This window comes from Solanum lycopersicum, chromosome 4 (assembly GCF_036512215.1).
Source record: "Solanum lycopersicum chromosome 4, SLM_r2.1".
NCBI classification, from domain to species: Eukaryota; Viridiplantae; Streptophyta; class Magnoliopsida; order Solanales; family Solanaceae; genus Solanum; species Solanum lycopersicum.
The window spans coordinates 2,397,921-2,410,310 of record NC_090803.1 but is presented as its reverse complement, the minus strand read 5'-3'; the positions used below and the strand labels follow the sequence as shown (position 1 = coordinate 2,410,310).

Genomic DNA, 12,390 nt, shown 5'->3' with positions numbered 1-12,390 from the left:
GTAAATATACTCTTTCTTAAATGTGATTGATTTACAGATTATATATTTTAGAATTTTTGCTTATTAAAAGAAAAATTAATTAGTGGCGGAAATTTGAGGTGAATTCGTGAAGAATGGAAGAAGTTGGAAATTTGAGAGTTTTACATGTGTTTTTTAAGGTAGAAGAAACAAAAAGAATCCATTTGATCTAAAATTCCAATTGAAAAGTATTAAAAGTTGTTTGGGATCTTATTGGGTAAAAAATAATAGCATGAATGTGTTTTTTCTCAAATGATAATGACATAGATGAACCAAAGTTTTAACTGATGACATAAATGAATCTTTTCTTTTTCTACAAAGTTCGATAACATATTTAAGCCAAATTTAGAATTTATAACAGCTGACATTCTTTGAACTCTTTCTTCTTGCTGTTACTTTTACTTGTGTTTCTAATTCTTTTATCCTTATTAAATGTGCATGTGATTAGTTTGAAAAATCAAATCTTTTAGATATTGAAGGCTGGTTGGATGGAAAAAGGAGAAAAATCATTGGTATGTCTATTGTCTACCAATACTGTAGTTTCAAGTGTTAAGAGCCAAAATTTTCAACTGAATTTTGCTGATGAATATGTTTTTGATTTAGCAGCTATTATTTGAGGAACAAAAAACAAGAATCACGAATCTTATTGATGATTTCTTGAATCGCTTGAAGCAAATAAAGAATGAATTCATTGCTTCAAAATTGGATGCCTTTGAAAATCTAAGAATGGAACTGAGATTCCTAAGAACATTTGTCCTGTTTGGAAATTCGATGAATTTGGATGACTTTTATGAGAGGATGTCAATGAATATAAGCAAATTCGATCAATCTATGGAGTACGTAGATAAAATAATCCTAGAGAGATACAACATGGAATGTCTTGCCCCTCTGCTGCTTGAAGAGATAAGAAATTATTTGAGTTTGAAGAATGATTATGTAGCCACAACTACAGAGATAAAATTGTTTGAATACCTCATCAGAAACCTCCATGATCTACCAAAGTATTGTTCTGATTTGCTTCTACCCCTCATGAGTGAATACAAGATTCTGCGGCAAGTATGTACACATCTCAGAGATTTCTATGAATTGGAATGCAACAAAATTACAACAACAGAATTTCTCTATGCTCGGTACCAAATGACAGTTGATAGAGTAACACAATTCTGTTTTGATCTTTGGACTGGAGAGTATAAAGAATATACTGATGATGGTTATGAGTATTTAGTCTTTGAATGCTCTTCCAAGATCACTTCTCTACTCATCGACATAATCCCTCTCGAGCTGGAGGTTCTATACATTTCTACTTCTAACCTCATCAAAGAATCAAGGTCAAAAGAACTAGAAGGATTGGTTAAGCAAATCCTAAAAGCATCTCCAAGGATTCTTCAGAATTATCTCATTCATCTCCAAGGACGCATGGTAGCCGTCAGTTACTCTGCAACTCAAAGCATTAATGTCATGATGGAGTTCCTATTGATCTTTCTCACTGATATACCAAAGCGCTTTATCCATCGTGGCAAATTGAACTCTATGTTGGCACATGTCGGACTACTTACAAGGAAGATGTCTATTCTCATGGAGGAGAGCTCTAATATGAATGAAGCAGACTTTTCAGCTCCATACTTGTTGCAAGAAATCGAACGAATGAAGGGAGATATCAAACAGATTATTTTGAAAGCGCCAGAGTCATCCCAACTTTGCTTTCCTATGGATGATGGTTTCCTCTTCATGAATCTTCTACTCAGACATTTAAATGATTTACTCACTTCCAATTCTTATTCAGTTTCTCTGATAAAAAAAGAAATTGAGATGGTGAAACAAAGCCTTGAATTCCTAACAGCATCTTTCAGGCAAACATTGGATGAGAGCACTAGTGGAGTTGTTAAAGATTGTTGGATGCGTGCTTTGGATGTGGCATATGAGGCAGAACATGTCATTAATTCCATTCTTGTCAGAGATAAAGCTCTCTCGCATTTAATCTTCTCACTTCCGAATGTCACTGATAAGATCAAGCTTATTGTGGCACAAGTCACCGGTTTACAGCTGGAGGATAAGAATGGGGATGGCCCCCTTGATGCAAAGTCTTCCAATGAGCCAATTAAGTTAACCTCATCATCATTTGTTGAGGTAACAGTAGGTCATGAGGAAGATGAAGCCCGGATCATTGGCCAGCTCCTTGATGAACATGAATCCGAGCTTGATGTCATTTCCATTGTTGGAATGCCAGGAGTCGGTAAAACTACTCTTGCCAATAAAGTGTATAACAATACATTAGTTGCTAGTCATTTCAAGATTCGTGCTAAGTGCACTGTTTCCCAAAACTTTAACAAGTCAAAGGTGTTGCGGGAGATTCTTCAGCAAGTTACTGCCTCGGAGACAAAAGAAAGTGAGGATGACCTTGCTGGAAAGCTACGAGTAGCACTACTCGATAAAAGGTACCTCATCGTCTTGGATGATGTGTGGGATATTGCAACAGGGGAGATGTTAATAGCATGTTTTCCAAAAAAGGTTGAGAGAGGAAATAGAGTTATTTTAACTAGCCGAAGTAGTGAGGTAGGTTTGAAAGTTAAATGCCATAGTGATACTCTCCACCTTCAACTTTTAACACCTGAAAAAAGTTGGGATTTATTCGTAAAAAAGGTATTTGAGGATGAAGGAAGCTGCCCTGCTGAACTGTCAGACATTGGACACCAAATAGTTGAGAAATGTAAAGGACTTCCCTTGTCTATTGTTTTGATTGCTGGAGTAATTGTTAGAGGAAAGAAAAAGAAAAAGGATTTGTGGCTTCAGATTGAACATAATCTGGATTCCTTTATTTCTTCAAACAACAATTTGCAGATGATGAAGGTTATGCAATTAAGTTATGACCATTTACCATACCACCTGAAGCCGTTGCTGCTTTACTTTGCAAGGTCTCAAAAGAGCAAACGGACTCCAGTCTCTACATTGATGCAGTTGTGGATGGCCGAAGGGCTTGTGGATCATGATAGTTCAGTGGAAACAACTCAAAGTTACTTGAATGCTTTAATTTCTAGTAGCCTGATAATGGTGGATCATATCCCCTCCGAGAGTCTTTGGTGGACTTCTGCAATGATCAGAGCTTGCTATGTTCATGATGTTGTGCACGATTTTTGTTCAGTGAAAGCAAAAAAGGAGAAGTTTTTCAAGTTAATCAATTCAGGTGATCCATTTCATGCTTCTAATTTCCTACACCGTCGTCTAACCATTCATACTGACAACAGCCAACTGCACAAAAAATGTGTTTTATTCAATTCTAATAAGTGCTTAGCTGTTAATAAGCATGTCATATCTTTGAAAGTGAGTGGTCCACTAGATGAGTTCAGGTATATCTGTCACACAAGACACTTTGGACTTGTTAGAGTGTTGCAACTGGATGACATCATTCTGGAAGATTCTTTAATTGAAGAAATAGGGTCCTTATTTCATTTGAGGTTCTTAAGCATTCAGACTGCTGATGTAATAGCTATCCCGGTGTCGTGGTTGAACCTACAGAATCTGGAAACTCTGTTCATCAATAGAAATTCTTCCCCCATGGTTTTACTGCCCAGAATATTCTCACTGTCAAAGCTGAAACATGTGAAAATTAACGTATGTTCTTTCTTTGAAGAGAAAGAGGATATCCAAAGCAGAATATTCTCACTGTCAAAGCTGTTACATGTGAAAATTAACGTATGTTCTTTCTTTGAAGAGAAAGAGGATATCCAAAGTAGAATATTGGAATCTGGGAATTCTTCAAACTTGACAACTCTATCCGGAGTTGTTATCTCATATTCTGAAGGCATGAGTGATGATGCTCTGGAGAAGTTCCCAATTCTTCAGCACCTTGATTGCATCATCATGGAATCGCAGTATCCTCCTACACACGACTATTGGTTTCCCAAGCTTGATGTACTTAATAAACTCGAATCATTCATAGCAAGATACAAGTGCAATGAATATCCCTCGTTAATCCGACAACCCAATGGATATCACTTCCCTACAAGCTTGAAAGAGTTACGGTTGATTAATTTTCCCCTGAGACCTGTCTTTTTGTCAGCAATCGCAACATTGCCTGAGCTTGAGATTATGGAGTTTTCCAGCTGTAATTTTTTGGATGACAAATGGGACGCAAGTGAGGACATCTATCAAAGTCTTACGACTTTGATTTTGCGAGAGGTCCAATTAACAGAATGGCAAGTTGAGAGGGAAACTTTCCCCAAGCTTGAGAAATTAATACTAACATATTGTTTCGAACTTGGGGAGATCCCTTGTGCATTTATAGATATAGACACTTTAAAGTCCATTGATTTAAGTTATGTTAGGCGTGAGCTTGGAGATGCAGCCATTGAGATTAAGAAAAATGTAGCAGATTTCAGAGGAGAGGACAGACTTGATGTCCACACATCAGATTTGATTGCAACCAACACGGAAAAACATATCATGAAGATGAGGTAACTAAGTTCGTTTCATTTATATAATTTGCATTTGTGTAGTGTGTTCATTGAAGTTGTTAGTAGAGTTCATTATTCTTCCCGCACACACTACCACAAAAACAACTTTTATTGACATTTGTTTAGAGGCAATAAACAAATCATCCACTGATTTGACTAGTTGTAACATTATGAGAAAATTCAATGGATTTGTTTTCTATTGCAGGAGGAGATTACTTAAATCCGGAATGTTTAATTTGTGCTAGCATGTTGAAATATAATACTTATACATAGTTGGTGGAGTGATTGCACTGATTCTCGTGGTTATGAATCGCAGTGGTTGATGAAGTTGGATTTCTCATGGACAAATCACAACAATAAAGAACGAAAACGCAGCGCCTCCATCTGATTATTGCTTCCAATAAACAAACTTGTTACTGGTTTTTCTCATTGCTGGTTCTGGAAAATATTTTGATCTAATGTGTCGTGTGTTTTCTTTCCTGTTTTTTTGTTAGGAATGTATGTCTTACTCCCAATGTGAGACTTTCTGAAGTGAATCTAACGGGTAATGTAAACAGGGTTAAAGGTTTGCATCATATCATATATTATTATAAGCATGAAGCTCTAAATTGTAAAGTTGAATTACTACTTTACCCCTATACTAAATTAAAAAGTAATAAAATACTTTACCCAAATATAAATTAAATATCTAATTAAATAGTAATATTAAATTACATAATAAAGGAACAAAATAAGAAGTTCAGCAGTGTATTCAATTACTATGTGTGAAACAACCAAATAGGATGAACACTAATAAAGTTTCAAGTAATATAGAAGTTGAAACGTATTTTGCTAATTATGAGAAGTTGAAAGGGATCAAATTAAGTAATTGAGGAATATCAAAGAGTTTTTATCAACAAATCTCCAAGACTACACTATATAAACATACTCAACATTAGTCATTCAACACAAGCTTCCATTGTTAAGTGGGTACAAAAATGTCTTCTAATTTTCAGGTACAATCTTATTAAGTCTAGATTTTTCCGTTTGATTTGCTAACTTCATTTGAATGATAACTTTCTAATTTTTTTAATAGGTAAAATAAATAGCTTAAAAGGTATAATCACATATATCAAAAATTGAATGTTGTTGTACACATATGGTTTGATGCTGAATGATGATCAACTCTCTTCGGAACTCTCTACGCATAGCTTCCCACAGAAAAGAAACCATGTTTAAACTTTTAAACTATTAATAATAAATTGAAATTGCAGTTGTTTGCTAGCAAAATATATCACATTTTCTTCAACAAATGTAGCAACTCCAAGTCTTCTCTAACAGTGATGGATAGTAGTTGTAAGCCTGTAAATGTAAGTCTGGGTATATCTGAAAGTTTTTAAGGAAGTAGTTACATTTGTAACGATACACATTAAGGATACAAGATGACTTTAAGTAACGTCGCATTTTCCCTTTTTAATTCTTTAACTTGATGTGTCTTTCTTGGAAGCTTTGGAGACTTATCTAATGTGCAGTAGATCGAAAATATCGAAAGAACACTCGAAAAAAACATCATAATTCTCCTAATAGTTTATTATATACTTTTTCATTTATTTTTTTTATTGATTTTTATTTGGGATACACGTGCAACGCACATGCCCGGAGACTAGTATTATTATAAGAGGAAACCAAAAAAGTTGAAAGTTGAATTACGATTTTACCCTTATTATAAATTAAAATGATATAAAAATATTTAATTATTTAATTTAAATATTTAATTATATTATTTTAATAGAAATGTTAATGACTTTTGCACTTCTTTAGATTAATTCTTAATTAAAATATCTAATTTAATTTATCTTCTTTAAATATTTACCCTATAAATAGATACATGTATATGGTTTATCTTCTAGATTAATTTATGTTCTTAATTAATATTTGTTTTTAATTTTTGTAACACTTGACCTTTCAACTTTGTAAGTTAATCTTCATATTTCAAAGCTATATTTTTTCCTATAAATATAATCTTTTAATATTATTTTTATAGAAAGATTTACATGTGATACAATTTTTTGTGTGTGGAAGACTAGAAAAGTTTTAATTAAGTGAAGAAAATTTCAAGGCAAGAGGATTTGTGTCAAGATTACAAGGCATAATGTGATTATAGGAATGAATGTTAATTACTAAAATATCGAAGCTTGATGTATTTATTTATTTTTACTTATTTGTCGAGATCAGAACTATGGTAAGACCCCTCCATTTATGTAGTTGAATATCACTTCCATTAACTTGTCTTCCAAATATTTTAATTTTTTATGGTCAAAAGTTGAATGTTGATTACTATAACTTTGTTTCTATTTGCATTATCAAGAAAAAACAGAAAAAAGATTGTCTTCGCATTTTTCTATTTTTCGTTGGTTGCGTTATGCTAAACTTGCTCCTATATATGATACTTTTTCTTTGTATTTATAATTTTGTTTTAAGAATATATTTGATTGAAGGGTGTATTTTTTGCTTTAGAAAATGAGACAAAAATACAATCATAAAAATAGTGTATAAGACATGCAGAACAATTAATGCTTACAAGATATTCTAATTTCAAATATTAATAATTATATTTTTGCATTTTAAATTTTAAATATTTGTAAAGAATCATTCTTACATGTGCTTGTGGATAAAATCTATAGTTTTTCGACAATTTTCATTTGAATTATCATGAGATCCAAATTCCAAAGTCGAAAAAATGATACACCAAAATGCTTAAGAAGTTAGAAGATCTTTTTATCCTTTGACCAAATATTGCTCCTATTATTTTTTCAACAAAAAAATGTAAAATATATTTCAACAAACTTTTAATTGTAAGAATACTAATATTGTCATTTTGACTCTCCATTAAATTAAAATCAGATTTATTTAATTAATATTAATATTTTATTTGTATAATTACATAATTTAAATATCAATCATTGCACTTTAAATCTTAGTTATTTTCTTCTAATAAGTTTTTTATTTATAAATTTTAATTACTTAATTGCATTCTACTTAATGAGAAGGAGAATTTCATCTTTTATGAATTAATGTCAAACATTTTATCTTCTTGAAATGTATAAATACTAATTTAATTTCAACATTTTTATGAGACAAAAAAGACATTTTAAGAAAGTTAATCATAAGATAGTGTGCCTCCATTTTTGTTTTTGCTACTTTATTTTATCTTTTAAAACAAATATATAATTTATATATCAAAATTATAAAAAAGGGAGGACTAAATGTAAAAAAAAAAATCTTCAAGTTAATTGTACATTACAAACATTTTTTTAAAAGTTAAATTGTTTATCGTTTTATTCATCGTTATTAAGTAACGTGCAACACACGTGTCCATATACTAGTAAACTAAAAAATATCAGCACTGTCCCAAATCTGTACTTATATGTGACAAAGTATCATACTATAATTGTACAATAAGATGGAACAAATTTGGGAATGAAAAAGATTCAAAATTGAAAGCTCAAGACAGTCTCAAATATTCATCTCCTGTACAAATAGAGCACTAATGTAAATATGTAATACAACAATTGTGAAAATTCTGATACAAAAAGTAGAATAGAATACCAAAAAATCAGAGTTTCAAATTAAGATCAGGCAATGTTGGATCTGTCCTAGTTTGAGGAGCTACAGCTACAAAATTTATGCTTGAACTTTGCCCTGAATTATACCCCATATTGCCACCAATTCCGTCTATTTGCCTGAAGCTACCGGGCCAGAACACTTCCACTTCATCATCCTCCACGAATACTGGCATCCCGAAATAGCCTTGTTCAAATCTAGCCCCGCTTCTAACTGCATGAATAGGTGTTTCTTGGTGCGAGATGCGTTGGTGTGTGGAACCATGAGCTTCAACGCCAAGAGATCGAAATGCAGCCCCGTGAAGGGGCAATGATGCTAAGCTAGCGTACCTGTCCGATAACATTCCCATCCGCATTGCTCTCTTAGCTAAAGTCCTCTCCCTCTTATGTGCGTTCTGGTGTCCGCCCAATGCCTGGGAGCTGTAAAACTTGCGCCTGCAGAAATTGCACGAGAAAACTCGGGATAGTGCTGCCGTTGGAGGATGGGGTACTACTTCGTCACTCGCCTCAGCATTGGCTTTCAACTCGGAGTCACTGCTGCTGAAGCCAAGAGTCAAGTCAAGAGTAACAGGAACTGATTCCTGCTGAAGATTAAGGGAAGGACAAGGGCGAATTTCTTGGACGGATATGTTTGAACCCACTTGGCAGTTGCTGACCTCGGACTCGTCTTCTGATTCAAGATTGAAATTTGGAGGCTTCATGTTGCTTGGAGATAAGTCGAAAACGGATTTAGACTTTGGTAAAATAACAGGTAGTGTTAAATCAATGGATGGTCGTCGTTAGTTGATTCACCTGCATATGTACAACAAAGTACATGATTTTTCGAACAAGAGAAATAATCATTCATGCTGAGACGGTACTTTCAAGATCAATTTACCAATGATGAATATCAATTTATTTAGCTATACATTAATCATTTCCCTCGAATTGTAAACCAAGTCGCACAGAAACCAAAATGAATAACATCAAAGTATCGGTTTTGATTTGCTTTCTGCTCTGTAGGTACAAGTAACTCCAATGGTTAATACAATTACGGAGAAAGAGATTATAACCAAGGGACGTCGTTTGAGAAATATCGTACAGGACAAGTTCAGTATACCTCTATGGAAACAGCTTTGAAATTCCAAGAACAGTAAAATCGATACCACATGAACGAGTAGGAATTCTACATTCTCTGATCAGTACCAGTGCATCAAATAAAAGTACATCATTTGTTCACATATGGGAAAAGATCTACCTGCCTACAACCTTAAAACACCAAGCTCAAGCTCATGTTGAACCTTAATTACAACTGGTTGTTATCGCAGTAATAACTCAAAGGTCAGTTTAATCGTGTAGGAAAAAGCTTAGTTCAACAACATAGTGCTAAACTTAAAGGTTGAAATGAGAAATACAATACCTACGGAGTTACAGTTTTATTGCACTAAGACAAATAATTAGAAGAACTCCAAAACTTATTGAACTCTAGCAAAATTATGATTACTATAACGTCTCACAATGCTCTTCCAAGATCACTTCTCTACTCATTGACATAATTCCTCTTGAACTGGAGGTTCTATACATTTCTACTTTGAAACTCATGAAAGAATCAAGGTCAACGGAACTAGAGATGTTTGTGAAGCAAATCCTAAAAGCATCTCCAAGGATTCTTCAAAATTATCTCATCCATCTCCAACGAAGCATGGTAGCTGTCAAATACGCTCCAATTTAAAGCATTACTGTCATGATGGAGTTCCTATTGATCTTTTTCACTGATATACCAAAGCACTTTATCCATCGTGGCAAATTGAACGATATGTTGGCACATGTCAGAGTACTTACATGGAAAATATCTGTTCTGTTGGAGGAGAGCTCTAAGAATAATATCAATGAAGCGGACTTTTCAGCTCCGGACTTGTTGCAAGAAATTGAACGAATGAAGAGAGATATCAGACAGATTTTCTTGAAAGCCCCAGTGCCATCCCAATTTCGCTTTCCTATGGATGATGGTTTCTCTTCATGAATCTTCTACTCACACATTTAAATGATTTACTCACTTCCAATGCTTATTAAGTTGTTGGGATGGTGAAAGAAAGCCTTGAATTCTTAAAATCATCTTTTTGTAATGTCAGGCAAACATTGGATGGCACTAGTTGAGTAGTTAAAGATTGTTGGGTGCGTGCTTTCGATGTGGTATATGAGACAGAACATGTCATTAATTCCATTCTTGTCGGAGATAAAGCTCTCTCGCATCTCCTCTTCTCACTTTCGGATGTCATTGATAAGATTTGCAAGTTTATCGTGGCACAAGTCACCAGTTTACAGCTGGAGGCTAAGAATGGCGATGATCCCCTTGATGCTACTCTTTTGTTGAGGTAACAGTAGGTCATGAGGAAGAAGAAGCCCGGATCATTGACCAGCTCCTTGATGAACATGAATCCGAGCTTGATGTCATTTCCATAGTCGGAATGCCAGGAGTCGGTAAAACTACTCTGGCATAACTCATTGCTTGAAACTTGGGAACACACAATCTATGCTTTAAATCTCAGAGACAGTCTTATACTATACTAAAGTCCTATTATGTTCTGAACTTATCATATATTATTATAAGCATGAAGCTCAAAACATAAAAGTTGAATTACCATTTTATCCCTACATTTAATGAAAAGGCTATAAAATATTTAATTAAATTCATCTAATATGATTAATTAAACATTTTTATCTTTACATAAAGAAAATACTTCTTTAATAATTTGTGTAAAAAAATATGTAAACATATGTTTAAATAAATGCTAAGTATCATATTGACTATCATACAATAAATGTTTTAACAGTTTCAAAATTGGTTCTTCATATTCTTGTATGTGTATTAGTACATATGTTGAATACTTATAGTCATACGTTTTAACTTTAAAGAATAACTACAAATTTGGATTTTAATAGTTTTGGAAATCTAACCCTTTCTAAAGAATAAAATATAAAGTGTCCTTTCACTTCTTTAATAAAGAGATTTAATGATATTTTAATGATCTTTTTCTAACTTGACTTTTGAGTTTTTATATATCTTGGCTATAAATATCACTGTGTGCTTCACTAATTTTTCGATCTGTAAATTATGTCATGATATATATGTAACGACCTCTTTAGTCGTTTTGAGCAGCAGATTTCAATTCTGGAAAAATTGGCAGAAGCGACGGACCCCACGACGGACCGTCATGGGCACGACGGACCGTCGCAGGGTCTCGTTTCAAAACACTTAGAAAATATGAAATTGGGTACTGAAAATCTCTCTGAACTTCGTAACGGAATGGCAGGACGGACCGTCACAGGCGTGACGGACCGTTACAGATTCTTCAGTGGAAATTGAGTCTCTGACCCTTGCGACGACCTGCAAGACGGACCGTTGCAGGCACGACGGGCCGTCGCAGGTTGCGCAATCCCAGTCTGGGTCGGATTTCTTTATACGTTTTAAGGGACGTTTTTGACTATTCCTGCTTTAATTATAAAGTTAGTGGGTTAATTCTAATAAGTCTAATTACTTGGGGGTTAAAAGAGGTAACCTTAAGTTAATTAGTGTGTTATTATTGCCATCTTTTATTCTTAATTATATGTTAATTAGGGTAAAAGAAAGAGGGTTGGAATAAGAAAAATAAGAAAGAACAAAGAGAGACAGAAAAAGAAAGAGAACGAGTAGAGAGAGAGAAACGAAGAGGATAGCAAGGATTTTGAGAAGATAGCTTGTTGATCGCAATTCTTCGGTGGAGGTAGGTTATGGTTTTCATGCTATTCGTAGTAAACTCTTAATAGCGAATGATATGTGTTAGTAGTATTGTAAACCCTTCTATATGCTTAATTGTATGCTTGCATGAATGATGTGATTATGTAATTATGAATAAATAAGCATGATGAAGCTATTGAATCCCAAATCTTGAAAAAGAAACCCTAATCTACTTTGTTAATGATGATGCCTTGGTATAAAAGAAGGCTTGATGAACGAAAGTAGTGAGATTAGGGGATCGGGTGTCACGTTCCGACACCAGGATAGAATATGGATCGGGTGCCACGTTCCGGTACCAGGATAGTATATGAGGATCGGAGTGTCACGTTCCGACACCAGGATAGAATATGGATCGGGTGCCACGTTCCGGTACCAGGATAGTATATGAGGATCGGAGTGTCACGTTCCGACACCAGGATAGTATATGGATCAGGTGCCACGTTCCGGTACCAGGATAGAATATATGGATCGGGTGTCACGTTCCGACACAAGGATAGAATGAGGATCGGAGTGTCACGTTCCGACACCAGGATAGTATATTGAGGAGCGGAGTGTCACGTAC

The 12,390-nt window shown here is 34.3% G+C and overlaps 2 protein-coding genes and 1 pseudogene across 2 annotated transcripts; 2 read left to right on the top strand and 1 right to left on the bottom strand.

Moving 5' to 3' along the window:
* The first annotated feature begins 466 nt into the window (after window positions 1-466).
* Window positions 467-5,044, top strand: LOC101258744 (putative late blight resistance protein homolog R1A-3). Its single transcript, XM_069296919.1, has 3 exons — window positions 467-530; window positions 625-4,469; window positions 4,675-5,044. Exons 1-3 carry the CDS (start codon window positions 507-509, stop codon window positions 4,712-4,714), a joined length of 3,909 nt encoding a protein of 1,302 aa, XP_069153020.1. The 5' UTR covers window positions 467-506; the 3' UTR covers window positions 4,715-5,044.
* Window positions 5,045-7,921: 2,877 nt separating this feature from the next.
* On the bottom strand, window positions 7,922-9,308 carry LOC138348237 (zinc finger protein 4-like). The gene is made up of 2 exons (XM_069296918.1): window positions 9,171-9,308; window positions 7,922-8,863 (listed from the first exon to the last, which is right to left on the bottom strand). Exon 2 carries the CDS (start codon window positions 8,770-8,772, stop codon window positions 8,065-8,067), a length of 708 nt encoding a protein of 235 aa, XP_069153019.1. The 5' UTR covers window positions 8,773-8,863; window positions 9,171-9,308; the 3' UTR covers window positions 7,922-8,064.
* Window positions 8,886-10,480, top strand: LOC138347829 (uncharacterized; annotated as a pseudogene).
* The last annotated feature ends 1,910 nt before the right edge of the window (window positions 10,481-12,390 follow it).